The 27,667-nt window shown below is 37.3% G+C and overlaps 1 protein-coding gene across 1 annotated transcript in view; it reads left to right on the top strand.

Moving 5' to 3' along the window:
- The window catches only part of LOC306884301 (ADAMTS-like protein 3), a 193,257-nt gene that overhangs the window by 149,152 nt on the left and 16,438 nt on the right, over positions 1–27,667 (top strand). The window contains exons 15-23 of the mRNA XM_079440043.1: positions 781–865; positions 5,368–5,657; positions 5,910–6,039; positions 8,366–8,570; positions 9,289–9,471; positions 11,292–11,445; positions 12,227–13,241; positions 23,663–23,790; positions 23,874–24,002. Of these exons, the coding sequence (XP_079296169.1) occupies positions 781–865; positions 5,368–5,657; positions 5,910–6,039; positions 8,366–8,570; positions 9,289–9,471; positions 11,292–11,445; positions 12,227–13,241; positions 23,663–23,790; positions 23,874–24,002 (2,319 nt within the window). The remainder of the gene's footprint in view (positions 1–780; positions 866–5,367; positions 5,658–5,909; positions 6,040–8,365; positions 8,571–9,288; positions 9,472–11,291; positions 11,446–12,226; positions 13,242–23,662; positions 23,791–23,873; positions 24,003–27,667) is intronic.

Consider the following 27,667-nt stretch of genomic DNA (forward strand, 5'->3'; position numbering starts at 1 on the left):
GCCGGACTCAAGCTGGCTTTGTAACCTTCAGTAAGACGTATGACCCATTGATGGTACTACAGATGTTCGTAGCAGGAAGGGTTTATGGTGGGTGAAATGTGAGTGTCCCTCAGCACTGATCTCGCACTGACTTGGCTTACTGTATCTTTTTGTCATCTTTTATCTGACACTTTCATCCAAAACAGTTTCCAGACCACTTAATACCTTGATAGTCTTCCTCGGAGTAACCTGAGGTTGTGCGTCTTGCTCAAGAGTACAATGGGTGATGGTTTGCGGATCACCACTTACAGAGCTTCAACCTACAGCCTTTTGGTTATCAGCCCAGATCTTTGAATTGATTTTTCCACACCACTCTCAACTAATAGCCTCTGATATGTAGCCAAGCACTTTTTATGATTATGAACCTCAAAATTTTTTTATAATTTTTTTTTTTTTTTTTAATATCTGAGATTAAATTCTGTACTGTGGTTAGCTGGAGTTTCAATACAAAGAGTGATTTCTGTTGTGTATTAGATGCTGGTGTGCTAGCATTTTAACTAGCTTAACCAGGAAGTTTTGCAGCATGATCAAAGCCACATTTATCAGCATAAAATGCATACTTGTATAAAATGGCATTTTTAGTATAGTTTAAATATTTTGCTGTTCTAGTTAGACCAGGATTGGTGTTATCTGTCAATAGAGAGGAAGATGGGTTTAATTGCTCTACTTGGTGCATTATTACTTTTTTAATTAACAATAATGTTGTCCAATATTGTGCTTGTTTGTTTGTTGCTTTTTCAGAGAGCCAACCTGTTGAAGCCAAGCTGCCCTGGTTGAAACAGGCTCAAGAGCTGGAAGAAACCAAAGTAGCCTTGGAAGATCCAACGTGAGTTTTTTTTTTTTTCGTTATATTGTACATTATGTAGTCACGCTAACATTTCATTGCTGCCTTTCTCTAGGATTGGGCAATAGTCATGGGTGAATATTTACAAAACAATTATGCTGGTTTGACAATATAAAATTAAACAATTTTAAATATTGTCATAAATTTAATTCACTTTTAATTTGGCCATTAAAATTCCTAAAAAGCATGGCATTTTGCAAGTATGAGAGCATTTTAGACAAGCCCAGTGAGTTTTATACCTTTGAAAGACGTATCTTATGCTCACCAAGGCTGCATTTGTTTGATTAATATACAGTAAAACTGTAATATTGTGAAAAGTTTTTACAATTTCAAATAATTGTTTTATATTTGAATGTATTTTAAAATGTAATTTAGTCCTGCGATTCAAAGCTACATTTTCAGCATCATTACTCCAGTCTTCAGTGTCACATGATCCTTCACAAATGTTGAACAGTTGTACGTTTTTTTTCTTTTTTGTCTTCTATGGAAGCCGTGGTCCACATATATATTTATATTTAAAACATGACCTCAAGGTTTTGAATAATGATGCATTTTAAAAAATATATTTTAGTGGCAAAAAAGTGTTAGAGATATTTTGTTAATTTATCAAATGTTTGTGCATAAAACATATATTTTTTTATTTTTTAATATTATCAAAAGACTGAAAAATATCCGCATTGTTGAATATTTTAGCTGTATCTTTCAGCCCTACCTTTCACTCACTACTGAGAATTTCTAGGTCATTTGACTATGAGGCCATAAGATTTCATGATGTCATGTAGATAAACATTACCTCTCCTCTGATTTATTGTAAACTAAACTTGTCCAATATCTTTGTGTGAGTTTATCCAGCAGACAATGATTCCAAGGATTCAGTATTGGCTTCATCCTTAGCTTTCGGTTAGTTACAGGCAAGCTCACATTGAACTGGAGGTTCCTACGAAAGATTTGTAACTAAAGATCAGCAAATGTTTTTGTTATTTTGGTTAATTTGATTTTGCTTTCAGCTATGACAACCATATATAGTATACTAGTATACTTTTAGTTCCATTTAACACATTTTAAGACAAATCCTTTCTGCATAATTCTGCAGACTTTTCCAGAAAATACGGAAAATGTCTGCAGATTCCGTCTGGGCTTAGCTACAAGTGTCTGAATAAACATATAAATCAGTCTTTTCCCTTTTATAACCAATAATCCACTGAACCGTGAATCCTCAGGTATCCCAAGACAGTCTCACCACATTCTGTGCATTGCAACTGAATACAGTCATGTATTTTTTCATTCAGAAATATTCTCAACCTGTAGAGATGAATTCTTTCACCTGTTACTCAAGATTTCTGGTGACTTCATGCTGGGAGTGTTCTTTTTACACAGCAGCAGTAAAAATACATTTCACCCCACTCTGTTCAACCAGAACTGGACAAGAATCAGGCTTCATTAGCTGGTTCTTCAGCCGAATAAAACGGCCACTGAAACCAGAGTTGAGCATGTCTGCGTTCTGACCTCTGTGTGTCCAGTTTCCTTTCATTACTTCAACAAGGCTCCATGGGCCACTCTCACCCCCTGTTGTGGTATTATTAGAGTTATTCCCCCTCCCTGTCTCTGAAATGATACTCCTGTTAATAGTTGGCAGGGGAGCTTGATGAACCCCCACTACCCCCACTTAAAGCCGCAAACTGCGGGCTGCCAACATTTAGACTGCCACTGTTCCCTACGGTCTACCAAAGGCATCTATCAAAGAGACTCATAAAACGAGAAGAATGAGGGGTGAAAGTTTTTAAGAGTTTACAGAAGAGCCATTGAAGAATGCTTCAGTTCGTATACATGCATTTGGGCGGTTAAGATCTACTGTTTGTCTGCAAACCCTTCTTGAATTACACTCTTGAGTGGAGGATATCACTCAACGATAGCAACACTTCTTTTGCGTTCTGCTCCGTTGCTCCAGTAACTAAATTTAGGGTGATCTAAGGTGGCGTGCAGCAGGGCTCGGTACTCAGCCCTATCTTATAGAGAGCCCAGTCCACTTTGCTGTGGAATTCACGGCTGGAGGCTTGCCTCTGTGATTTGGGTGGGCGGATTATGTGGGTTGGATGTAGTTGTGGAGTCTCACGCCACATCTTATCCCTGCTTTGATAAAAGCGGAGGAGACATACTGAGGAAGGAACCTCCACTCAGACCTGTCGTGTTCCTGAACTCTAATCCTGAGATTAGAATCCTCTCACTGATATACACGCTCTCAGGCTGATGATACACAGGGCAACTTTTTGAGCAAATGTTGCCGTCAATGGGCAACCAGGTGAGATACAGGACCCACGACTTATCTAAAATATCCAGATAGAAATTTGTATCTGTATTTGTATTTGTATCAGTAGAAATCTGTGTATCATCAGCCTCGTAGATGCACCCACATATAATCACAGGCCCAAAACATACATTAAAGGGATAGTTCACCCAATAATGAAAATTCTGTCATTAATTACTCACTCCCATGTCATTCCAAACCCACAAGACCTTCGTTCATCTTTGGAACACAAATTAAGATATTTTTGATAGAATCCAAGAGCTTTCTGACCCTGCATATACAGTAGTGCAACTACCATGTTCAAGGCCCAGAAAGGTCGTAAGGACATAGTTAAAATAGTGGCGTTGTGGTACTTTTGTGAACGGGCGTCGAAGACTGACATGAAAGAGAAGAAATTGTTGAATGAAGTCTTTATTTTGATTTTCTTTGTGCAAAAAATTTTTCTTGTAGCTTCATAAAATTTATGTTTAACCACTGATGTCACGTGGACTATTTCAATGATATCCTTACTACCTTGCTGGGCCTTGAACGTGATAGTTGCATTGCTGTCTATGGAGGGTCAGAGAGCGCTCAGATTTCATCAAACATATCTTAATTTATGTTCCGAAGATGAACGAAGGTCTTACGGGTTTGGAACGGCATCAGGATGAGTAATTAATGACAGAATTTTTATTTTTGGGTGAACTATCCCTTTAAGCACATCAATGACAATACGTCTAATTACGAAAGCTTAATTTAATGTGTTTTTTGCATTTTGAAATTTCAGAGTACAGAATACAGTTGCATTCTCAGTGTTGCCACAAGGGGTGCTATAGTGAGCATAAGTGTATATTTGTTTTTATATTTTCACTTTTTTTATTTTTTTTTATTAGATTTGAGTTAGCATTTATTTATATATTTGTTATATTTGAGTTACCATTTAAAAAAAATCTGGAATATATATAAGTGTGTGTGTGTGTGTGTGTATGTATGTATATAATATAATAATTAAAAGACTAATCAAATTCAATGTAATGTGAAATATTAACACTCATACTCGTGCACGTCCAGTTTTCTCCATTTTCTCAATCACATGAGGAGTTCTGACATCATAATATTCCCTGAATGACACCCCTACATTAGTCCAAACATGACATGTTTGGGGTTTATGGGGAATTACAGATCTCATAAACTTTAATCCCTTAAGCCTGGAAAGTGTTTAGACAGTGGGCGGCGTAAGGTGTGCATTGACACCCACTCCGGGTGAGCGCATTTCCACAATACTTAAATATTTTTACAGATCACTAGTGTTTCATGTGTTTTTTAGTTGCATTTAATGACATAACAGCAAGAAATGTACACAAGTTCTGAAAAGCATGAGTCGGCAAAAGCATGTTCTTCTCGGGTTTATTGCATTGGTGGTAAAGAACATGTGCTTTTATTCCTGAATCCAATTATGCACAGATCATGCGAGCTATGAATTCCAGCAATATTTTCCAAAAGTGTAATTTTCCTCTCTCCAGAAATATGGAAAAATCATTCTGTGGTTCATTAGGAGACTTTGCCACATCTATTTTTACGATCATGCTTATTCTGAGTGCGGTTGACTCCTAAATATCAAAGTCTTTTGGTCCATGTTAATGCTATATTTAACAGTAGAAACCTGTATTGTATTGTAAAATCTATTTTGTTTTCATTGTTATTATAGCTATTATAGCTAGTACTTGGGTTTATTGTTACAGAAAGGATTAAAGCCAGTGTTTCAAGTTTAACAGTCTTCACGTTTCACTTTTCCCTCACAGCAATATGGGTAGATAGAAATATAGAAATAGTGAAACATATCAAACATATATAATTGTATAACTTTATCTAAAATTGCTATTCTTTATTATATCATAATATGATGCATTTTAAATAATTTATATATGTACTGTGTGTGTATAATTGTTATGTAATGATTTTAATGTAACATTTATATAAAATACTTTATTATTAGAAATTATTTTATATTTCACTAATTAGATTGACAGATTTTTCTGACTTGACTAATCTTGCCTCTGTGTGCAGTTAGTGAGGACAATGCAATAGCAAAACAACAAACATATATTATTTTTTTTGGATCTATGCATACGGGTTGTGAAAGTTGCCTATCTTTAAAATGTACTCCGATTCATAATGCAATTTTTTTGTGTGTGAGCAGGTTCATCCCAGGACCGTGGTCATCCTGCAGTGTTTCTTGTGGTCTGGGCGTTCAAATGCGTCAGGTGAAATGTAAAGTGCTGCTGTCTTTCACTCAAGCTGAAGTCGAACTACCTGATGAAGAGTGTGTCAAGGACAAGCCTTTCTTACAAAGGACCTGTGATTCAGGTCCCTGTTTAGCATCTCCAGACTCATCCTGGAGGCCCTTGAGGGCCCATGAGATCCCTGATCAGCACGGCTACGTTTGGGAAAACATGGGCTTCACTCCCTGCTCTGCTTCATGTGCTGTTGGTGAGTCTCCATGAAAGCCATTAGAGAAAACAACCGCTCTAATGCATTTACTGCCCAAACAGCTTTGATCAACAGTTTTCTACAGCAAAAGAACTGATTTAGATTTTTTCATGAACAGCTTTCCAGATGAGATGAAATTGGCATGACATCTAAAATTGCTAAGAGAGCTGATAGTGATCAGCCTGGGCTACAAAATACATATTGAAATACTCCTCTGCCAAAAGCCTTGTTCCTCACAGTGTTGTTTTGCAGGCAAACAGATGGCTGTTGTCAGGTGTGTGAGCACCTTGAAGAAGGAAATTGTTGATGACACACTCTGCAATGGCTCCAAAGCGCTGCTCTCCTCGCTGCGCATCTGTAACCCTCAGCCATGTCCTCCGAGGTACAGTCAAAAACAACACTGCAAGAAATTACTATAGAAAAATGTATCTTTTGCTTAAACAATTTACACTCTTTCAGGATAACTATAAGCTAATTATTTTATAAGCTAATTCCTCCCTTTATGAGAAAGTGCTGTGGTGTCTGCATTTTTTGCTAGGATCTTTTATTCATGCATAAATTAAATTAAATAATCAGTTTTAAAAATATATGTATATACACACACACTGTGTATACACATAATATATATTCAATATTTATTTGATTAAAACAAATTTCAAAAGAATAGCATTTATTTGAAATGGAAATCTTTTGTATAATTGTAAATGTCTTTACTCTCACTTTTGATTAATTTAATGCATCCTTACTGAATAAAAGTATTTAATTATTTAAAAAAAATAAAATCTTCCTGACCCAGACGTTTAGATAGTAAGAATAGTGAACTAAACGATGAGTAAATAAACAATGCTTTGTGAATATTCATTATAATGATGAAAAGAATGAAATAATATTCCTTCATCATCTTTGTTGAGTCACTAGTTCCACATGTATTGCTTAAATGAATAGTTTGCCCCAAAAAAAAGACATTCTGACATTATTTATTTATCATTGCAAACCTGTATGCTGTTATTTTTTACTTGGAAGACAAAATAAGAAATTTAAGAAGTTTTTTTGAATATAAAGACAATTTGACAACGATTGTGAAGGTCTAAAAAGCACACAAAACGTTTTACAATCACTTTGTGTAAAGAACAGCCTTGAAAATAAATACTTTATTTGATTAATTGGTAAGGTGCTGTAACCAGATATTAGTGTGTGATATTGTGATCTTATTGTGATAAGTCTATGGTATTTTTTCAACAGCTTACCGTCTGTCGGGCAAAAATCTGTTCACAAGTCTGTTCTTTTAAAAAATGTAATAGCACAATCCTATTTAACCATAATTATGCACAATAATAATAATACAGTGATGCTTGTCTTAGCAGAAGCCACTAATTAATTCTTCTAACACCGATTGCGTTTGTCATGGAAAGATATTGTGTGCAAAAAACTACATTATAATTCATCCGGCTCCTTAACAAGGAGCTAAAATTGAACCACTGGCTTAGATTATGTTCAAAGAGCAAACTCAGATTTAATCTTAGCAGGCTGTCAGGCCGCTCTGAAAATAAGGACATGTGATGAAAATAATGTGATTTCCTGTTAACTGACCATTTGCCAACAAAAGCAGGACAGCCGGATTTTTAGTGCGGTGCATTATGGAATAAATTATTTTACTGGAGCCGATATCTTTCATGTGGCTTTTTGTATACTGTGGCTCAGAATATTACAATAGTTCATACGCTTATGGACAAAAGCTTGATTGTTATCTCCGATTATATGGGCAGAATTGTTTGAATTCGAAATGTCTAGTTTTTAAGCCATATGATCGCCTTCATATGGATCTTTCCCATTATGATTGTCTAGGAATGCCAGGGATAATAAAGTTCAAAGACTATGGCAATGTCACTTTATGTTTTGCATTACTATACAATATATATACAAAAATATTCAGTTAAATCATAAACATATAGATTATTGGGGTAAGGATTATTGTTGGCATTTTGTATTAAATGATTTACTTTCTTAATGTTCCTGGTCTTATTGTGCATGACTTCTCAGTGCTTGTTATTCAAAAGAAAATATTTGCCTTTAGAATCTATTATTTTATATTCTTTTTATATTATTATAACTTATCTAATAAATCAAGTGATACATTGGCCAACATCTGAAACAACTTTACTTTCGTCTGACGTCACTTAGTCTACTCGGACTTTTGGTCAATATATATATATATATATATATATATATATATGTATATATGTAGTATGTATGTTGTCAAGGCAACTATCTGAAATAAGTACTAAAAGAAAAATAAAGCTATTTAAAAATGACTAAAGCACATAAAAATACAAATTAAAATTAAATACAATATTTAAATTAAATTAAAAACTCAAACTGAAATTATTAAACATTATTAAATGAAAAACTCAAAATATAAAAATTAAATAGTATTAATAAATAATAATAAATATAATATATAAATTATATTAAAATATCAGTCATCAACCACTTGCTAAATAGCTATTTTCAGGCTTGTATGAGTAAATAGAGCTGGACCTCCTCAATCCACTCCAAACTTACATTCCGTTCTGACTTCGCTGTGGTGTAAAATATCTACTTTTCATGATCCAAACAATTCCTAGAGGGGGAAAAGTTCATCTTTCCCTATTTTCACTGAATATCCTGTATGTCACATTAATTTGAAATGGTTGGTGTGATTTCTTCAGATGGGAGGTGAGCGTTTGGAACCCGTGTTCTGTGTCGTGTGGCGTGGGGCTGCAGACGCGCAGTGTGTCCTGTGTGAGGTCTGTGGCGGGAAACCGCACTGAATCTGTGTCCAGCGTAGAGTGTGTGGAGAGAAGACCTCCAGAACTGCAGGCCTGCAGCCAGGTGGCCTGTCCACCAGCCTGGGAGGCTGAGGAGTGGCAGCAGGTTAGTCATTTGACAAAATCTGACAAAAGTCAAAATATAAATAATATCGCATGTCCTTGAAAAAAAAAAAAAAAGTCTAAAGATTTATTTATTTATTCATTCATTTTGGAATCCTTTTAAGACTGAACAAAATCTCTTTCTGTTTGAGTTTTCATAGGCCACATTCCCCGTTTTTTAACTAATTCAATCTGACTAAATTAATAACTTGTGATTGTGATTATTATGAAATATTTTTTTTATTTTAGTTAATTTCATTAATCCACATTGGATTTAAATATGCCAAGCCTAATTAAAATATGATTTGCAAGCTATAGCAGTGTGCTGGATTCATCTATTTTTGTTTGATGAAAATGACAAAGAAACCACTTTAAAATCTAAAATTTAGACAGCAAGGAGAGAGTTTTGCATAAATTTTCTTATTTAATAAAAACAGCAGAAGGTACCAGAGATTCACATAAACACATTAAAGGACATGTTATTTTCATTGAGCATGTGTTTTTGAGAACATTTTGTTATGGAACATGATGTGGAATTATATTTATAGCTGATCTTGAATCTTCACTTGGCTTTTATTTATTTGGATAAACAACATCTGCCCATCAAGTGTCGTGTGGTTGTATTTGCTCGCATGCTGCGCTATCTCTGGTTTTGGCATATGTGGTGAGGGTTGGTTGGTTTGTTGGTGTTGATGTTGGTGTTTGTTTGGTCTCTGGGTCAGTGCTCTCATTCGTGTGGCAGAGGCACTCAGTGGCGTAAGGTTTACTGTAAACAGAGACTGGCTACGGGAAGCTACCGCAGGCTGGGGGACGAGGAGTGCGCTGGAACCAAACCCGACGTCCACAGGAGTTGCATCAACCCTGACTGTCTGCTGCCACGTCTGGAAGGAGGAGAGTGGTCAAAGGTGTGTTTGTGTTGCTAACCAAGCTAAACTTTGGGAATATATTCCTATAAAATGTTCCCACAACCTATTTGCGGACACCCTTGAAGGAATACTTTATAAATAATATTTCAGCACAAACAGTGGGTTAAGGCTGGAGTGCACTACACAATTTTTGCCCAGATTTTTGCACTGATTTACAATCTGGAGAAGATGACGCTAGTTGCTGAAAGTCAGAACCCGTCTGCAGATTTGACTTGACAAATTTCATAGGAAATCACATAGTGCATGATGGTCACAGACTCGATTTTGAAAAGCATATTGTTTGCATTTTTCATGTGTCTTAGTCAGTCATTTAGTGTATGATGCCCAGTTTCCCCATTGTAACTATTTACAAAGACAGCTGGTGCATGATGCCCAAAGTTTACAATTTTCAGATCTTACAAGTTGTGTAATGTTTTCTAGCTTTTAGTTTGTTGAAATTACACCACCATTCAGAAGTTTGGGGTCAGTATTTTATTTATTTATTTATTTATGCTACAATTTTTGTTAAGCATTTTAATTATTTATGCGTGTTATTTCAATACACTATTGTTCAAAAGTTTGGGGTCACTATTGTAGCTGTTTATTTATTAGTATTTTTGTACAATTGGGAAGCATTTTAATCATTTATATGTATTATTTCAATTATATACACTATCGTTCAAAAGTTTGGGGTCAGCATTTAGGGTTTGAGGTTGGTTATATATACTGTACGTATATATGTATGAATATGAAATGAATATTTCTGTTGAACAAGGATGCATTAAAAGAAGACTGGAGTATTGATGCTGAAAATTCAGCTTTGTGGGAATAAATGACATTTTACAACATATCAAAACATAAAACATATATTTTAAATTGCAATAATATTTAATAACTAGCTTTTATTTATTTATTTTTACATCAAATAATGCCAACTCTGGTGAGCATAAGAAACTTCTTTCAAAAACATTTAGAAAAAATACATTTTTCACCTCGTCGCTCAAAAAATTAGGTAGAAAGGTAAATATATTTCTAAAGTGAATATTGTTCCAATCAGATCTTTCTGTTTCTTTCTCGCAAGAAATACAAAAGTAGGTTTTAGGTAGGCCTATTCAAATATTTTGAAGGTGTTCAGGCTTGTTCAGTCACTTTCAGAATGATTTTCTCCAGCTGATGAATGATAAAAACATTAACAGCCAATCAATCAGAATCGACCAAATTTTAAAGAGCTCGAGCATTTAAAGTGGCAGATAACAAAACTGCAGCACGTACTAAATAATAAACAGAAACTTATTGTGCACTGGTGTAAACACAAATGTGACCCTGGACCACAAAACCACTCTTAAGGCGCTGGGGTATATTTGTAGCAATAGCCAAAAATACATTGTATGGGTCAAAATGATTGCTTTTTCTTTTATGACAAACATCATTTGTCATAAAATGGAGATTTTGTAAATTTCTTACCTTAAATATATCAAAACTTCATTTTTGATTAGTAATATGCATTGCTAAGAACTTCATTTGGACAAATTTAAAGGAGATTTTCTCAATATTTTGATTACTTTTTGCACCCTCAGATTCCAGATCTCGGCCAAATATTGTCCCATCATAACAAACAATACATCAATGGAAAGCTTATTTATTCCTCGTTCAAATGATGTATAAATCTCAATTCTCAAATCTGCAATTTTTCAAATTAAGTGTCAATTAAGGTTTTGTGGTCCAAGGTCACAAATATAGTTATCATTGTAGTTTTGTGTGAGCTATTTTCTTTAATAGAGTTTATTTAATGTACTGTATTTGTCCATATGTGCTTGCAGTGTTCTGTGACATGTGGAAAAGGCATTCAGCGGAGGGAACCAGTGTGTAGGAGACAGACGGCCTCTAGTCAGCTGGTCACTCTGGACAGGTCGGCCTGCAGTGACCTTCCTCTTCCTCCCCTGATCAGGAGCTGCCGTATGAGCCCATGCAGCAGTAAGATACTCTACGCTTGTCTTTCCATTTTCCAGCCATCCTTTACTTGTCAGTTTACGCCTGAATATTTCACTGTGAAGCGTTTCTTGCACATTTTGTGTTTATGGTTGTGTTCAATTATGGTTGTAATTTAACTTAGAACTGACCTCTATTTGATCTTGCTCTCACTATGGTCTCCATGCATTCTAATAGCAACAATAGGGACATTTCATAAGATTTTGGGACTCCCTGATGTTTTGAGCTGTAGTAACAGCACAATCCTACTTGGGTTTCATCTCAAGTGTCTCAAATAAAAAGCAGAGTTCTGTAGGTATCACTTAGCATGTTATTATTATTCTCATGATACCTATGAACCAATGAACTCTCTGTGGTCATATATGTGAACATATGAAACTTCTAGAACCACTTTGAGATGCTTTCAGATTATAGCTTAACACTGTGGTGCAGAGAGACCAGCCTTGATAATGTTTCGAGCTGAATTGGGTTTATCGGTTTGTATATCTTGATAAGGTCCTACGGTATGAAGGGACGTTCCATAGCAGATCAGTCTTCAAGCGGAGAACGCATTTACATTGTGCCCTCATGGTTTTTGCTCTTTCACCTAAACTTTCCAAAGTCCTTTTTTCCTGTGTGATTTGACTTAATTGGGCTCAAAATCAAGAGTCTGAACTGCTGAGATTATTTGGGGGTTTCTAGAGCGTTCATAACCTCACGCGAAACTAAAATAATTAGCCCTAATCGATGTTTGAACCGCTTCAGCTTCTTCCATCTCTCTCCGCAGGGCACAAGCACTCCAAAAAACGTTGCCCTCAGGTCATGGGCCTGAAACGCATCTACATCCAGACCAGACAAGAAAAACGCCTCAGTTTTACCATCGGAGGACGAGCCTACCTTCTTCCCAAGACCTCCGTCGTTATCAAGTGTCCCGTTCGGCATTTCCCTAAAGCTCAGGTCCGCTGGGAGAAGGATGGGAGTGATCTGACCAGCTCCAAACGTCTGAGCATCACCAGATCTGGCGCTTTGAGGATCTACAACCTGGAGGCTGAAGATATCGGACTGTACCGCTGCTGGGCCAACCAAGATTCGGACATATTCATCCTGAAGCTGATCGGATACAATAATAGGCTCCTGGAACATCCTGAAGGAAGTAGGAGCTTTCATCCATACCTCAATAAAGAAGGAGGTTATGTTGGTTCAAAGTGCCATGAGGGGTTTCCACCTGGAAAGAAGGCTTCAAAATCTCTCCCAAGCTGGATGCAAAAAAACGAGTTCTACCGAGACGACGATGGCCAGCCTAAGGAACTCTGGGATACTCTTGCTTTAGGAAACTACGCTTTGGCTTCAGCCACCAGGAGCCACGCGGGAGCCTTTGTCCTTGATCCTGCACAGTTCGAGGAGCTCGTGAAGAACATCAGTCAGCTGGCCGAGAGCGGAGATGTGACGGATGAAATGGCGTTGCACCTGATTGGCAAACTTATGGAGGATCTGGCAACCGCAGGGCAAGGGGCACCTACCGAGGAAAGCACTACGATGGGCAATCATTTAGATAAGACGCCAAACACTTCTGAACTGTCTGAGGGAAAGACGCCGAAAAAAGGCAGTCGAGCGGTTATTGTTCGACAAAAGCATCATGGATCTGCCATGAGCTTCCAGAGGGATCTCCGCATCCATGTAGGCAGGACCGCTTACCTAACAAATGCTACCCACAGCCTCACGCTGATGTGTCCTGCACAGGGATTGCCACCTCCAAACCTCTCCTGGAGCAAAGATGGAGCTCCACTTCAGAACAGCAACAGGTAAAGACAACCATATGTAGATGAAGGGGTTGGGTTGCCACACAGTGTTGCAGTTTATCTTTCTTTCTTTCTTTTCTTAGGATACAATTTGTTGGCTTTTTGGTCACCAGCTTCTTTAAAATAATTTAAATGGCAAGTTTAAAAAATAGTGAATTGAAAACAGAAATTCTATCACTGTTTGTTTTTCTCAACACGTCACTCCCAAACAGTTTTTTTTTTTAATAGAATACAAAATGATTAAGGAATAGGTGTCAAGTTGTGATTTATTTCTTGTGCAATTCCCCACTTGAAAAGGACAGGCCCTCCACATGAAGATCTTAACTGGATTTCACTCAATAAACAGCCATGGGACCAGTTGTTTGTCTTTTATTTACCATTCTTTGATGGGCAGTAAACAGGTGAAAAACCTCAAAAGAGAGATGACAAATACAAGATCATTATTTGAGTTGACAGCCATATCAAATAAACAAAATTATTCACATTCACCTCAGATAAACACATTACTGCTATTACAAGGTTTCCATTTTTTATTCTAATCAGTAGTTTTACCTTCCATTGGTTTAATATTTAGGTTAATTAATAGATCTCATTATATTTTTAGCCAAACTGTGTTTCCATACTTTTTAGCCTTACATTTTTAACTGAATTAAGAACATGGTTTATTAAGATTTCTACAAAGTTTAAATTACTTTTAACCATTTTAAACACATTCTTTGTCAAACAATAAATTTGGCTTTTCTTACTTTCCCTTTATACCCCACAAACAACATTTGAAGTTACAAACACCACTGCAAAAGTCCTCCCAAAGTCAAAAAGAGTTCAGAGTCTGCATTTTCCAGAGTATCATTAGCACTGCACTGCTTAATTCAGTCTAGCCAAACATGGCCAATATGGCGCTTACCGGCTGTCCTTCACTGTTTTGTGGAAGGCTTGGTTTTGCACAGTCACCTTGATGACAAAGATGAAGTTTCCTTGGTCTAGTGGTGCTATAAATGCTCCTTTCACTGTGGTCTAAAGACAACAACAGAGCCAGGTACTGGCACGCTCAGATTGCCTCAGATTTGTTCCACCTGGTTCTCCACTAATTGAAGGAGGAGGAGTTTCACCACTGAGGAGCTCCCAGGCGGTTTGTCAGCACAATAGGGATGCACAACATACTGTGCTGACACTTTATTGGTTTATCTGTACATGTGCATTTATGCATTTAGTGGATGCTTTTATCCAAAGCGACTTACATTGGGAATTGAACCCATGACCCTTGAACTTTTACGGTTTAAGTTACTGGAATTATTTGTAAAATGTTTTATTGTAACTACCAATGCGAAGTAGTCAAAATTTTGTAATTGGACATTTATTGGTTTTCAGTCATCACACACACACACACATATATTTAAATATATATATATATATATATATGTACAGTATCTCACAAAAGTGAGTACACCCCTCACATTTTTGTAAATATTTTATTATATCTTTTCATGTGACAACACTGAAAACATGACACTTTGCTACAATGTAAAGTAGTGAATGTACAGCTTGTATAACAGTGTAAATTTGCTGTCCCCTCAAAATAACTCAACACACAGCCATTAATGTCTAAACCTTTGGCCACAAAAGTGAATACACCCCTAAGTGAAAATGTCCAATTTGGGCCCAAAGTGTCAATATTTTGTATGGCAACCATTATTTTCCAGCAGTGCCTTAACCCTCTTGGGCATGGAGTTCACCAGAGCTTCACAAGTTGCCACTGTAATCCTCTTCCACTCCTCCATGACAACATCACAGAGCTTATGGATGTTAGAGACCTTGCGCTCCTCCACCTTCCATTTGAGTATGCCCCACAGATTACCTTTACACTCAGCTTCTTTAGCAAGGCAGTGGTCGTCTTGGAGGTGTGTTTGGGGTCGTTATCATGTTGGAATACTCTGCAGCCCAGTCTCTGCTTCAGTATGTCACAGTACATGTTGGCATTCATGGTTCCCTCAATGAACTGTAGCTCCCCAGTGCCAGCAGAACTCATGCAGCTCCAGACCATGACACTCCCACCACCATGCTTGACTGTAGTGAAGTGAAGTGAAGTGACATTCAGCCAAGTATGGTGACCCATACTCGGAATTCGTCATTTAACCCATCCAACGTGCACACACACAGCAGTGAACACACACACCGTGAACACACACCCGGAGCAGTGGGCAGCCATTTTATGCTGCAGCGCCCGGGGAGCAGTTGGGGGTTCGGTGCCTTGCTCAAGGGCACCTGAGTCGTGGTATTGAGGGTGGCGAGAGCGCTGTACATTCACTCCCCCCACCTACAATCCCTGCCAGCCGGAGACTCGAACCCGCAACCTTTGGATTACAAGTCCGACTCTCTAACCATTAGGCCACGACTTCCCCATTAAGCAAGACACACTTGTCTTTGTACTCCTCACCTGGTTGCCACCACACACGCTTGACACCATCTGAACCAAATAAGTTTATCTTGGTCTCTTCAGACCACAGGACATGGCTCCAGTAATCCATGTCCTTAGTCTGCTTGTCATCAGCAAACTGTTTGTGGGCTTTCTTGTGCATCATCTTTAGAAGAGGCTTCCTTCTGGGATGACAGCCATGCAGACCAATTTGATGCAGTGTGCAGCGTATGGTCTGAGCACTGACAGGCTGACCCCCCACCCCTTCAACCTCTGCAGCAATGCTGGCAGCACTCATACGTCTATTTCCCAAACACAACCTCTGGATATGACGCTGAGCACGTGCACTCCACTTCTTTGGTCGACCATGGCAAGGCCTGTTCTGAGTGGAACCTGTCCTGTTAAACCGCTGTATGGTCTTGGCCACCGTGCTGCAGCTCAGTTTCAGGGTCTTAGCAATCTTCTTATAGCCTACGCCATCTTTATGTAGAGCAACAATTCTTTTTTTAGATCCTCAGAGAGTTCTTTGCCATGAGGTGCCATGTTGAACTTCCCATGACGAGCAATAACACCAAATTTAACACACCTGCTCCCCGTTCACACCTGAAACCTTGTAACGCTAACGAGTCACATGACACCGGGGAGAAAAAATGGCTAATTGGGCCCAATTTGGACATTTTCACTTAGGGGTGTACTCACTTTTGTGGCCAAAGGTTTAGACATTAATGGCTGTGTGTTGAGTTATTTTGAGTGGACAGCAAATTTACACTGTTATACAAGCTGTACACTCACTACTTTACATTGTACCATTTTTAATTGTATCATTTCTTCAGTGTTGTCACATGAAAAGATATAATAAAATATTTACAAAAATGTGAGGGATGTATTCACTTCTGTGAGATACTGTGTGTATATATATATATATATATATATATATATATATATATTTGCCAATTTTATTGTCTGTTTTTTATTTTCATTTAAGTTTTAGTAATTTTATGTTAATTTTCTCCTAGTTCTCTCAATAGCAAAAAGTCCAATTTACCTGAATTCAACAAATATTTTATTTTATTTTAAGCTTTTTTCAATTAATAAAAATGGTTGTTAACAGTTTTAGTTTTAGTCCAAAAATATCGGCCTGAATTTCTATATTCGTGCATCTCTTTTTTTAAGGACAAAATATTACCTTTTGTGCTCTACTGAAATAAAATGATACATTTTAGATGAACTATTCTTTTAAATGTGTCACTTTGTGCCTGCATTATGTGGCTCAAAATATAAATAACAGCATAGGGGTACAGTGTCTGATTACAAATCTTCTGGAATTCACATGACTTTACTATTTTTTTTTTTCAGTTATTATCAACCGCAGTTCTTTTAGTCGCACGAACATGATGTTAGAAATGAACAGAGTTCAACTTTAACACCGAAAAGCCATTTTTTCTCTCTTTATAGAAAACAAGACTCCCAATGTACCTCTGAGTCCAGCCATGACTGATCTTGATTGAGCAAGAGCATATTCCAAAAGCCTGTTAATCACCAACCCACTCAAATATTCACCTCCAGAGCACCCCAGATCTCACGTTATGCGGTCTGTTGGGGTCAGAAATACTGGCTGTTCTTCTTTCACTTGCTCTCCAGGGTCTCATTGTGGTCTAATCGTCTGCTCTATACTGTTGACTGTTAAATACCGTCATTGAAAACATTGACTTAGTAACTCAGCTTTGTCCAGCTCACGGCCTTAACATAGCCTCCGCCCAGACAGTCGCCAAACATTGTCTGCCCCTCTTCCTGGCGTGCGCTATGGGACCTGAAAGAGACATGGCTGTACAAACATTGTTCAGGCCTCTTCTCGCAGCCTTGGCTTGAAAACCCAGCAGCCCTGAGGGGAAATCGTGAAATATTGAAGCGCTTTAACTTTCAGAGGTCACTTTTGACATGACTGTAGGGTCATGCTATGAAATGGGTGCTTTTTAAGTTTGACAAAGTGATTTTGAAGTCAATTTTGAGATTTTAGACATTTTAGGAGATACAGTAAATAATACGTGTAAGTGTTAATTGCATCATCTCATGCTAACACATTTTAAAATGTTGAGTCACCTTCAGAAAGGTGAAAGGGCATTTAGAAAGAGAATATAATATGAAAATGTATACCAATATCCAACAACTACAAAAGCGTTAAACAGGGCTGAAAATCTATGAGAGGAGAATATTTCTTAAAGATTTTTTAATAGGACTTTGTCTTTTTATATTATATATTATTATATATATTATATTATATTATATTATATTATATTATATTATATTATATTATAGCTTTTATTTCCTTATTTTCTTAGATTTTTTTTTACATTTGCATGTTTGCTAATATAGCATTAAGTTGGAAACAGCTGTTTTAGAAAATAAAATGCATAAAAAATCTAATAAAGTTATTGTATTTTTGTTCGCAGTGTTGACACACTATGAAAGCTGACATCAGTTAATCATTGTTAAAAATAATTTTTACATATGTACTTAATAAGGAAGACACAAACGGGACTCATTTCATAGAATTACCCTGCAGATGTTGATTTTGACAGCTTGATTTTATGCTAAATTTTCGTCGCATGTCACATCCATTATCAGATTTTATTGGAATCAGATTTTATTTTATTGGATTTGGAATTAAATAGATTCATTTAGTTTTATTGACTGATGCTTGTTTCTATTATTTTTGATGCCACATCATCTTTAGATCCTTGACAGAACTCAAGTCTGGCAAGCATGAAAAACTTTTTTCTTTTTTTTTTTTTTAGAAATCTGAAGTTCAGCTGAGGGGAACAACAGTCTTGTTTTCAGCTATAACCATTTTTGTCGTAATAAATTTTTGGATCATGCACAATCTTTTTATAATACTTTATTTATTTATTATACCCTAGTTATTTTGACCACAGTATTGCCTAGAGCTGCCAAATCATTTGCCTCCCACTCTTTTGTTGACAGCTGTGTTTGTGTGCGGTCTCTACTGCATCACTGCCGCCATCAAAACACTGCTATTCAATGCCACTTGACTCCAAAACCAAATAAAACGTCACTGCCAACTCATGCCAGCCAGTGCCAACCCAGAATGAATGCATTCCACTCCTACAGAGTAATATTTACAATTAGAGCATGTTATTCTTCTCTCACTGCAGGTATTGGGGATATTTTAGCACGTCTCGCTATACGGAAATTGTTCCAAATTACAGTGTGTCTGGGTTTTTTTTTTTCTTTTGACAGAAACAAAAACTGTCTGCCTATCCGTTTGTCTGTCAAGATGTTCAAGACAATTTGTGAAGGTAACAATTTGATAGCATTTTAAATATTTCTATTATTTATTTCAATTATGAACACTATCATTCAAAAGTTAAATAAACAAATAAAAATAAATAAATAAATACATACTAATTTATTTACTTACTTTTAATCAGAAAAGGTGCATTAAATTCAAATGTGAAAATAAATACATAAATAAAATCCACAAAAATTAAGCAGCATAGCTTAGCAGTCATATTTTAATTTAGTAATATTCTAAAATATTACTGTTTTAGTTTTTAATGTTTTATTTAGTGAAAATAGTAAAAAAAAATGTACATAGTAAAAAATTTATTTTACATTTTGTAATCTTTCCCAAAGCATTAACAAAAAGCTTCACACTATTGCACACTATTACTCCATCATTAATAAAATTAAATAAATTAATTAAAATATAAAATATGAACAAATATAAAAACAGTAATATTAATAATAATAATAACAAAATAAGTAAATAGATACATTTTAGCATAACGTACACATTTACAAATGAACATATCAATATAAAAAAATTAATAAATAATAATTAAAAGCATAAATGGATAAGTGAGCATGCTTCAGTTAGTCTTTCCAAACCTTTTAGTTATATTAAAGGGGTCATGTGATGCTATTTTAAAGATCATTATTTTGTTTATTTGGTGGAACAGAATATGTTGGCATGCTTTAATGTTCAAAAAACACATTATTTTTCAAATACTGTACATTATTGTAGTTCCTAGGGTTGGGTATCATTTGAATTTTATCGATTCCGAATTCCGATTCTGCTTATCTATTCCCAGTTTCGATTCCAATTTGAGTAAATAATGATATCAAACATTAATCCTGTGTCTCTTTTTTGCAAACCATTTATTACGCCCCCTGGATGTTGTGGACTGCAGCGAGGCCTACTTGTTCAAGTTAGTTTTATTCGTTCAAGCCCGAAAGGGGAACAGAGTTGCGTGACAGATACAGTGATGATGCTCGTATGTATTTGGGCTGTACACTCCGCTGTGATGTGACCCTGTTCCCCTCACATGCGATGCATTACAAGCAAAACTCCGCATTTGAACAGTCAATAGCAAATACTTGAACTAATAACAAAACAGTCGCTGATTCAGAAGCGCCAGATTGTCATAGCAAAGTCAGAATTGACCCTTTATTTTAGAAATAGCCTTCGTGCGTAGCCAGCCTTGTACTCTACTAGGTTCATGAAACTGTCATCCATAAAATGCGTTGCACATATTCGAACATCTGGGTTGTGCTGTTCTGTTGTATTTCAGTAATACATAAAAAATGTTCCATGTTGTTGTGAGTAAACTGGGAACATCCAACACTTTGAGGTGACATGAAAAGAAGTGATTTCATATGAAACGTGTGCAGTGACAGAAGCATGGCTCTGTGTGATGCTGTAGATCTGCATTCTCCTCCCATCCGTGGCTCCTGTGGCATTCGTGGCCCCAGGGCTGTCTCTGCTGTGGCGCTTACATAGCGCCTCTTATTTTTGGCCGAAAGTGAAGCAAAACACAGGCGAGGTGATTGACGTTCACAGACTCTAAAGCTGTGTGAAGTCTCACCCTTTCACGCTCTTTCATTCAGATGTGTTTTGGCACCGCTGCGAGATCCTTCTAAATCAGATCCTAACAAGGTTGCTTTACTCCGAGAGCTGTGAACGGGTTTTCACACTCAAACCACTGCAGTTTCTGTTCCATCTCGTAACAGAAGACTGAGAATTACTCATTTCTATTTGCTCATACAAGGGTTAGTGATTTAAACAAAGCTGTAAACTTTAAGTAATATACTTTGGAGTTTAACCTGCAGGTTTGTGTTCTAGATATGAGTTATACCTCAAATCGTGATGAGAAGAGATGTGCTGTTCTGTTTTTAAGCAATTGTCTTAATGATTTCCACCATAAAGTGAAAAATGCACCCAAACCATATCTAGTTAATATAGAGTTTTAGGGGTTGGTTCTTTTGACTTGGGCTAGTAAATAAACTTAGTTAAATCTCTTCAATATTCTCTGCTCAGTGTTATTTTAGTATGATTTATATTTATATTATATTTTTTTATTTTTTTTAGTTTTAGTCATTTTTGTGCTTTTGTTGTTAGATTTAGTTTTAAAATATAAAGCTTTATCTTTAATTATTATTTGGCAATTTTGTTATTGAATATTTTAATAATTTCATGTAATTTTCTTCAATTAAATGTTTTCCAGTTAGTTGTTAATGTAACTTTTCTAGTTTCCTTTTAACCTTTTTAAGTCTGAATTTTTCATCTAATTTGTTTTTATATTTTCAGGTTTTAATTTGAATAGTTTTAGGTGCTTTTTGTCTTTTTTTGTTTAAAATGTTGTTAATGTTTAGTTTTCATTTCTGTTAAAGTAATATTATTTAGCAATTTTAGTATTTCATATTTTTATAATTTAAATGTAATTTCCATGAAACTTTAAAAAACAATCAGTTGTGATGGTAATTTTCTAGTTTAAACTTTTTAAGTTTTAATTTTTCATTTATTCTTTGTACCTTGTTTTTATTTCAGCTTTATTTCAATTAACAAAATTGTTTTTATTTATTTATCTTACTTTTAGCTAACAATAACAATACTTGGTTCTGCCTCAACTTCCTGTTTCAACGGGAAACACTGTATATCAACACAGGAACACTGAACACATTTAAAAAATATTTTAATCAGTATGCTTGCTTTGTTTTCCAGTAAAAAATATGTAATCATCAGATAAACAAGACATATTTATTTGAGGGACAAAGTTTTTCAGACTTTTGCAGACAATTTATCTTGAATTAAGTTCAAGTTAGAAACATTCAAATTAGGTTTATGCATAAAACCTAATTAAAAAATAATCATCTGAAATTATTTGAAATGCAAGCTCGAATTTTCCCAAAGACATCTCGTGATCATTATTTTGTTCATTGAATGTGGCATGTAAGTGTACAGTAGGATAATATTTGTGATTGTTGAAACAATGCTGCCATTGTCCCGAAGCTGATTTTCTGCACACATTTGAGTCGCTCCAGACGTGCCATCACACTTTAGATGATATCTTTTCTATGAGTTGGATACTTCAGACATGACTCAGCTGCTGTGTTTTTATTAGTGCCTCTGAATGAGTGGGCTTTCATGAGATGTGTGCTGGATGGGATACAATGCACATTTTGTGCTGGCGTCCCTTTGTGGCTTTGGGTGGGAGTGGACGGAGAGCTCACTGCACCCTGGAGCTTTCTAACCCATTCTGACTTTCTTAATCACTCTGTTTCTTTTCCAGAACATAGGGAGCTTCCATGCTGTGTCTGTCTACATAGGCAGCTGTATTCTAAGGCAGCATCCTCACTGAAATCAAGCCTTAGAAATTATTGATTTTCAATTGTTCACATTGGCAACAACTTTGTGTTTCTTACAAATAGTACTTTTCAAATAGTATACACATACGTGTGTGTGTGTGTGTGTGTATTTATGTGTGTGTATCAGTCATTTTTTTAGTTTGAAAGAAATGCTTTTTCAGCAAAGACAAAAGATTTCTGTTTCAAATAAATGATGCTCTTTTGAATTTCTTTTCATAAAGAATCCTGAAAAACAGTATCGCGGTTTCTGCAATATTAAGTATAATTATTGATAATTATTAATGATAAATATTTCTTGAGCAGCAAATCGGCATCTGAATGATATCTGAAGGATCCTGAGACACTAAATACACTAACATTTTGAATTTTATTAATATATATATTTCACAGTATTACTGTTTTATTGTATTTTATATATATATATATATATATATATATATAAACATAAAATACATTTTTATATAAATTATAAATTTTTATAATATATATACATTTATGTGTGTGTGTGTGTGTGTGTGTGTGTGTGTGTTTGTTTGTGTGTGTGTGTGTGTGTATGTGTATATATATATATATATATATATAAAATTTAAATAAACTGGGGATACTAGATCTGGAAGATATTTGTTAGGCATACCATAGTTATTATTATTTGATGATCAGGGAATGCATGAACTAGTAAATGTCACTTTGAATAATTCAGTAAATGTACATAAAATGGTGATTAAAAATGTATAAACAAATCATGTATAGAATAATAGATTTTGTCTAGTTTTGAGAAAATAGCTGTTAAGCAGATGCCTTCTCTAGTATTACTCTGTTGTAGGATTGCTACAAATTCAAAGCTTACTTTTTTTCTTTGGCTATGGAGGCCCACTAGTCTTTCACAATTGTCAGATAAAGTCCCCGAGCAGCCCTCCGGACACACACAATGGCGTCTGCACAATAAACACTTTAATCAGGTATATAACCACCTCTGAGAGTCCATCACGCTGCCTCTGATTGGCTCTTCTGGGACTCCTGATTGCTGTAGGAGATCACGTGAACCAGAACTAAGAGTAGCGGAGCCTGAGGGACACCTCTGATTGATACACAGGAAATGAGAGATTGAACCAGATCTCGACCTGATCCGAGGGTGTGAATTGCTTAAGACACAATCATGGAGTGTGTTTTCACTGAAAGGGCATTGAGCTCCTGTGGTCTCATCTCAGTCTGTAATACAATGTTAAAAGCTTGATTTTCATCACTCGGGGTCTTTAATGCTGCATACGTGTGTATGGGAAAAGCAATGAAATGGTGTTCTCTGAAATCTACAGCTGATTGGACGTGTCTCTTTTGCCCTCCCCAGGGTATCGTGGGACAGCGATGGAGAAGTACACATCCTCAGCCCCGGCGCCAGTGATGTGGGAATCTACAGATGCACTGCCACCAACGACTTGGGCTCCGATTCAGAGACAACACTAGTTCTGCTGGCTGGTGAGACATTACACACGGTTGCTCTCTGTAATGACTGTTTTGTATATAATGTGAGCGGATGGTTTTTATTTCTTTATGAACAGAAACACCCACGATCGCTGCCTCGCGGAGAAACACGTCAGATCTGAAGAGCAGCAGTCTGAAGGTGGTGGTTGGAGGGGTTATCAGTGTCCGTTTGGGTGCCAACCTCACCCTTGAGTGCCCCATCAAAGGTATGGGATGATTTACAGGTGAATCTCCAGAATTATGAAATTTCACAATAAAAAAAAAAAAAAAAAAAGTATTTTGACATATCATGAAAAAACATATCATGTCATAAAATCATGTCATCTTAGTCTAACATAATGTGATCTGTAAACAAATTTGCAGTGCTATCAAACAAAAATATTATATATTTAATCAAATGTAATACAAAAATGATAATTAAATTAGATATATATATTTTTAAAATTAATTTATAACATTTGAATGTACTAAATTTAATATGCTAAAATAATAAGAGGATACAATAATGTTGGACACTGCACAACCGAAAGAAAAATAAAAAAAAAATATATTTTTAAATTTGCATATTTAAAACAAATCATTGTCATGACATAAACATTTTACGCATAATTAATACCAATGCTTAGTCTCATATAATGTTCTTATGTTAGACTTAGTGCTATTTGGCAAAAAAATTACATTATATATTAATATAACACAAAAATAGGACATGTATTTATTTTTAATTTTAGTGTGAAATGGCATTTCTATTTTGAGATTCACCCATACAACATACATAATGCATTATTTCACATTGTATAACTTAAAAAATGAAAGCCAATTAGTTAGATTTGGCAAAAAAAATGCTAAAAATCAATCTGACTGTCACGGTGCACACAGCAGGGAGGACACAGGAAACACGGAAACGAGGATGTAACTCAAAAACATACTTTACTAGACATCAGGCAGGGCAAGACAAGGCAGGCACTGACAGGAACACCGGGGAGTAACGAGTAGACCAGACAAAATGGCACAACACAGACAGGACTATAAATACACAGGTAAATTAACAGACACGCTGGACACGAATAAACTACTAATTACATGAAACGAGAACAGGAAACAAACCAAATATGGGCACAAGAGGCAGGAACACATGACACACACACAACAGTTCTCTTACATTACTCCCCCCTCCCGAAAGGCTCGTCCCGAGCCTTAACAGTTCCATCGGGGAGGGGGGGTGGGCGCTCTGGAGGCCTCTCAGGACAGACACGGACCGGAACACAGGACAGGGACCTCCAGAGCGATACAGACAGACGGAGACATCGGAGAGCTGGATGAGACCAGCGGAGACACAGGAGAGCTGGACGAGACCAGCGGAGACACAGCGGAGCTGGACGAGACCAGCGGAGACCCAGGAGGCCATGGTGGTGCCAGGGGCTCAGGTGACCATGGCGGTGCAGGGAGCACAGAAGGCCAAGGCAGATGGTCTACGGAGCCTTGGCCTCGGACCCCTCTCGGCCCGGCCCCTACAGCCGGAACCCTACTACCCCCCCCCAAAAATTTCCCTGGGGATGTTGGGGGTATCAGGAGCCCTCCGGGGCTAGACACAAGTTAAAAAGACCTCGGTCACTGGTCAATACGGCGGCAGCCGGCTGCCACTACCACAACGGTGGCAGCCGGCCGGCTGACCATCCCAACGGCAGGGACCGGTGGGCTGGAGGCAGCCCCAACCGGTGTCGGGCCGAGTGACCTCGGACGGCGGGTTGGCTTTCCCCGCGAAACAGTGGCCAAGGTGAGCCGCGAACGGCGGCGTGATCTCCCGCGAACAGCGGGGTCGGTGAGCCGTGAACGGCGGCGTGATCTCCCGCGAACGGCGGGGTCCTTGAGCCGCGGACGGCGGCGTGATCTCCCGCGAACGGCGGGGTCCTTGAGCCGCGGACGGCGGCGTGATCTCCCGCGAACGGCGAGCTAGAGTCAGCGGCGATCCGGCGGGCATTGAGTCAGCGGCGATCCGGCGGGCATTGAGTCAGCGGCGATCCGGCGGGCATTGAGTCAGCGGCGATCCGGCGGGCTTGACTCAGCGGCGATCCGGCGGGCTTGACTCCCGCAAACGGCGGGTAAAACAAAAAACACAGGAACAAACAAAACACTGGAAAAACTGGACAAAACAAAACGCGGTGAAGGGACGACGCTTACTGTACTGGTCTGGTCTTCTGTCACGGTGCACACAGCAGGGAGGACACAGGAAACACGGAAACGAGGATGTAACTCAAAAACATACTTTACTAGACATCAGGCAGGGCAAGACAAGGCAGGCACTGACAGGAACACCGGGGAGTAACGAGTAGACCAGACAAAATGGCACAACACAGACAGGACTATAAATACACAGGTAAATTAACAGACACGCTGGACACGAATAAACTACTAATTACATGAAACGAGAACAGGAAACAAACCAAATATGGGCACAAGAGGCAGGAACACATGACACACACACAACAGTTCTCTTACACTGACATACACACAAACACATGCATATTCTATGGCTTTAATGTGTATTTTCCTGAGCAAACCTCTTTTCGTCATTACCAGTTGCTGCAGTCTCCAGTATCGAGATGCTTCACTCTGTGAAAAAGTGAACATGTTTGATGTCCGCATATCCCATGCTTAATAGCTCTTGTTCATGTGGTTTTGGTAATTGGATAGAAATGGTTTGTAAAGTAAACAGGCATTCAGGATGCAGGGCCCTTCCATGGGATTTATACCGCGCTGCGACATTTACAAACGCCAATCTACTGTAGCAAAACAGGGCTCCTGTCGCTCTATTGTACTAAAATATACTTTTTATAGAGCTGTCTCTAGATTTCTACCTACTCAGTGGAATTTAATGCATATACTTCAGATGTAATTATAGTGTTTAATAGCCTCATTGTTCAATAAAACCCTGAAATGAGATAAATTTTTTGCAGTTTTGGGTCTTTCATGCCCCTCAAACTTCCCAAACTGGACACTATTCTCCCTTCCATCTTTTTATTTGCATGTTTATATAAACAAAGGTCTCTGAGGTTGTTGTGTCTGTCTTCACTCACCACGGCAGTCTATGTAGACTTGTTTGTGTAGTGGTTTGGTTGATGCAGAGGACACCTGCTGTGTGACAGTGGCCTCGCAAAAGGCCAGAAAGCCACAAGTGTCAGCTGTTCTCTCATGCTTTCATCACCATCTGATTCCCTGAGATGAATAAACAGGATTTGAAGAACGTGTCCAGTTGGCTTTGACATAGGCAGGCACGGAGCAGTGCAGTATGGGTAATGATGTAAGAAGATACTGTAATTGAGTGGTTAAGCTGATGGTGTGGAGAGATGTGTTGTTAGAGGACACACACACCCGGATACAGCGAGTGTCTGATCCAGGTCACATTTTTACAGAGCAGAATTCAGTCTGCTTATCACGCAGGTCATTAACCGTAGATCCGTTCTAAAATCTAGTGAGCTGCCTACATAGACTTCCATGTAACCTCAAACAGGACTTTGGATGTGATTTTGGAACACTCTACATAGGCAGCTACTCTGTGCATCATATTAGAAGTACAAAGCACACAGGAAGATATTTATTCAAGTAGATTTTAACATTTGCGTGTTTCTAAAAATACATTCCTCTTTCTTTAAGTAAATCTGAACAATTTTGTTAATACTCTTCAGTATTGAAATCGTTTCAAATATAATAGTTTTATTTATTATTATAGTGTATATATATATTATAGTTTATAGTTTTATTTGTCTGCTGTCTTTTATTTATCTACAGCCTGACTACGTAGATAAAATGATAACTTCAAAGCTAAGAAATTGGAACAGAAGGGGAAAAAGGCACATCAAAAATTAAATTT

Source organism: Barbus barbus, assembly GCF_936440315.1.
Source record: "Barbus barbus genome assembly, chromosome: 2".
Lineage (NCBI taxonomy): Eukaryota > Metazoa > Chordata > Actinopteri > Cypriniformes > Cyprinidae > Barbus > Barbus barbus.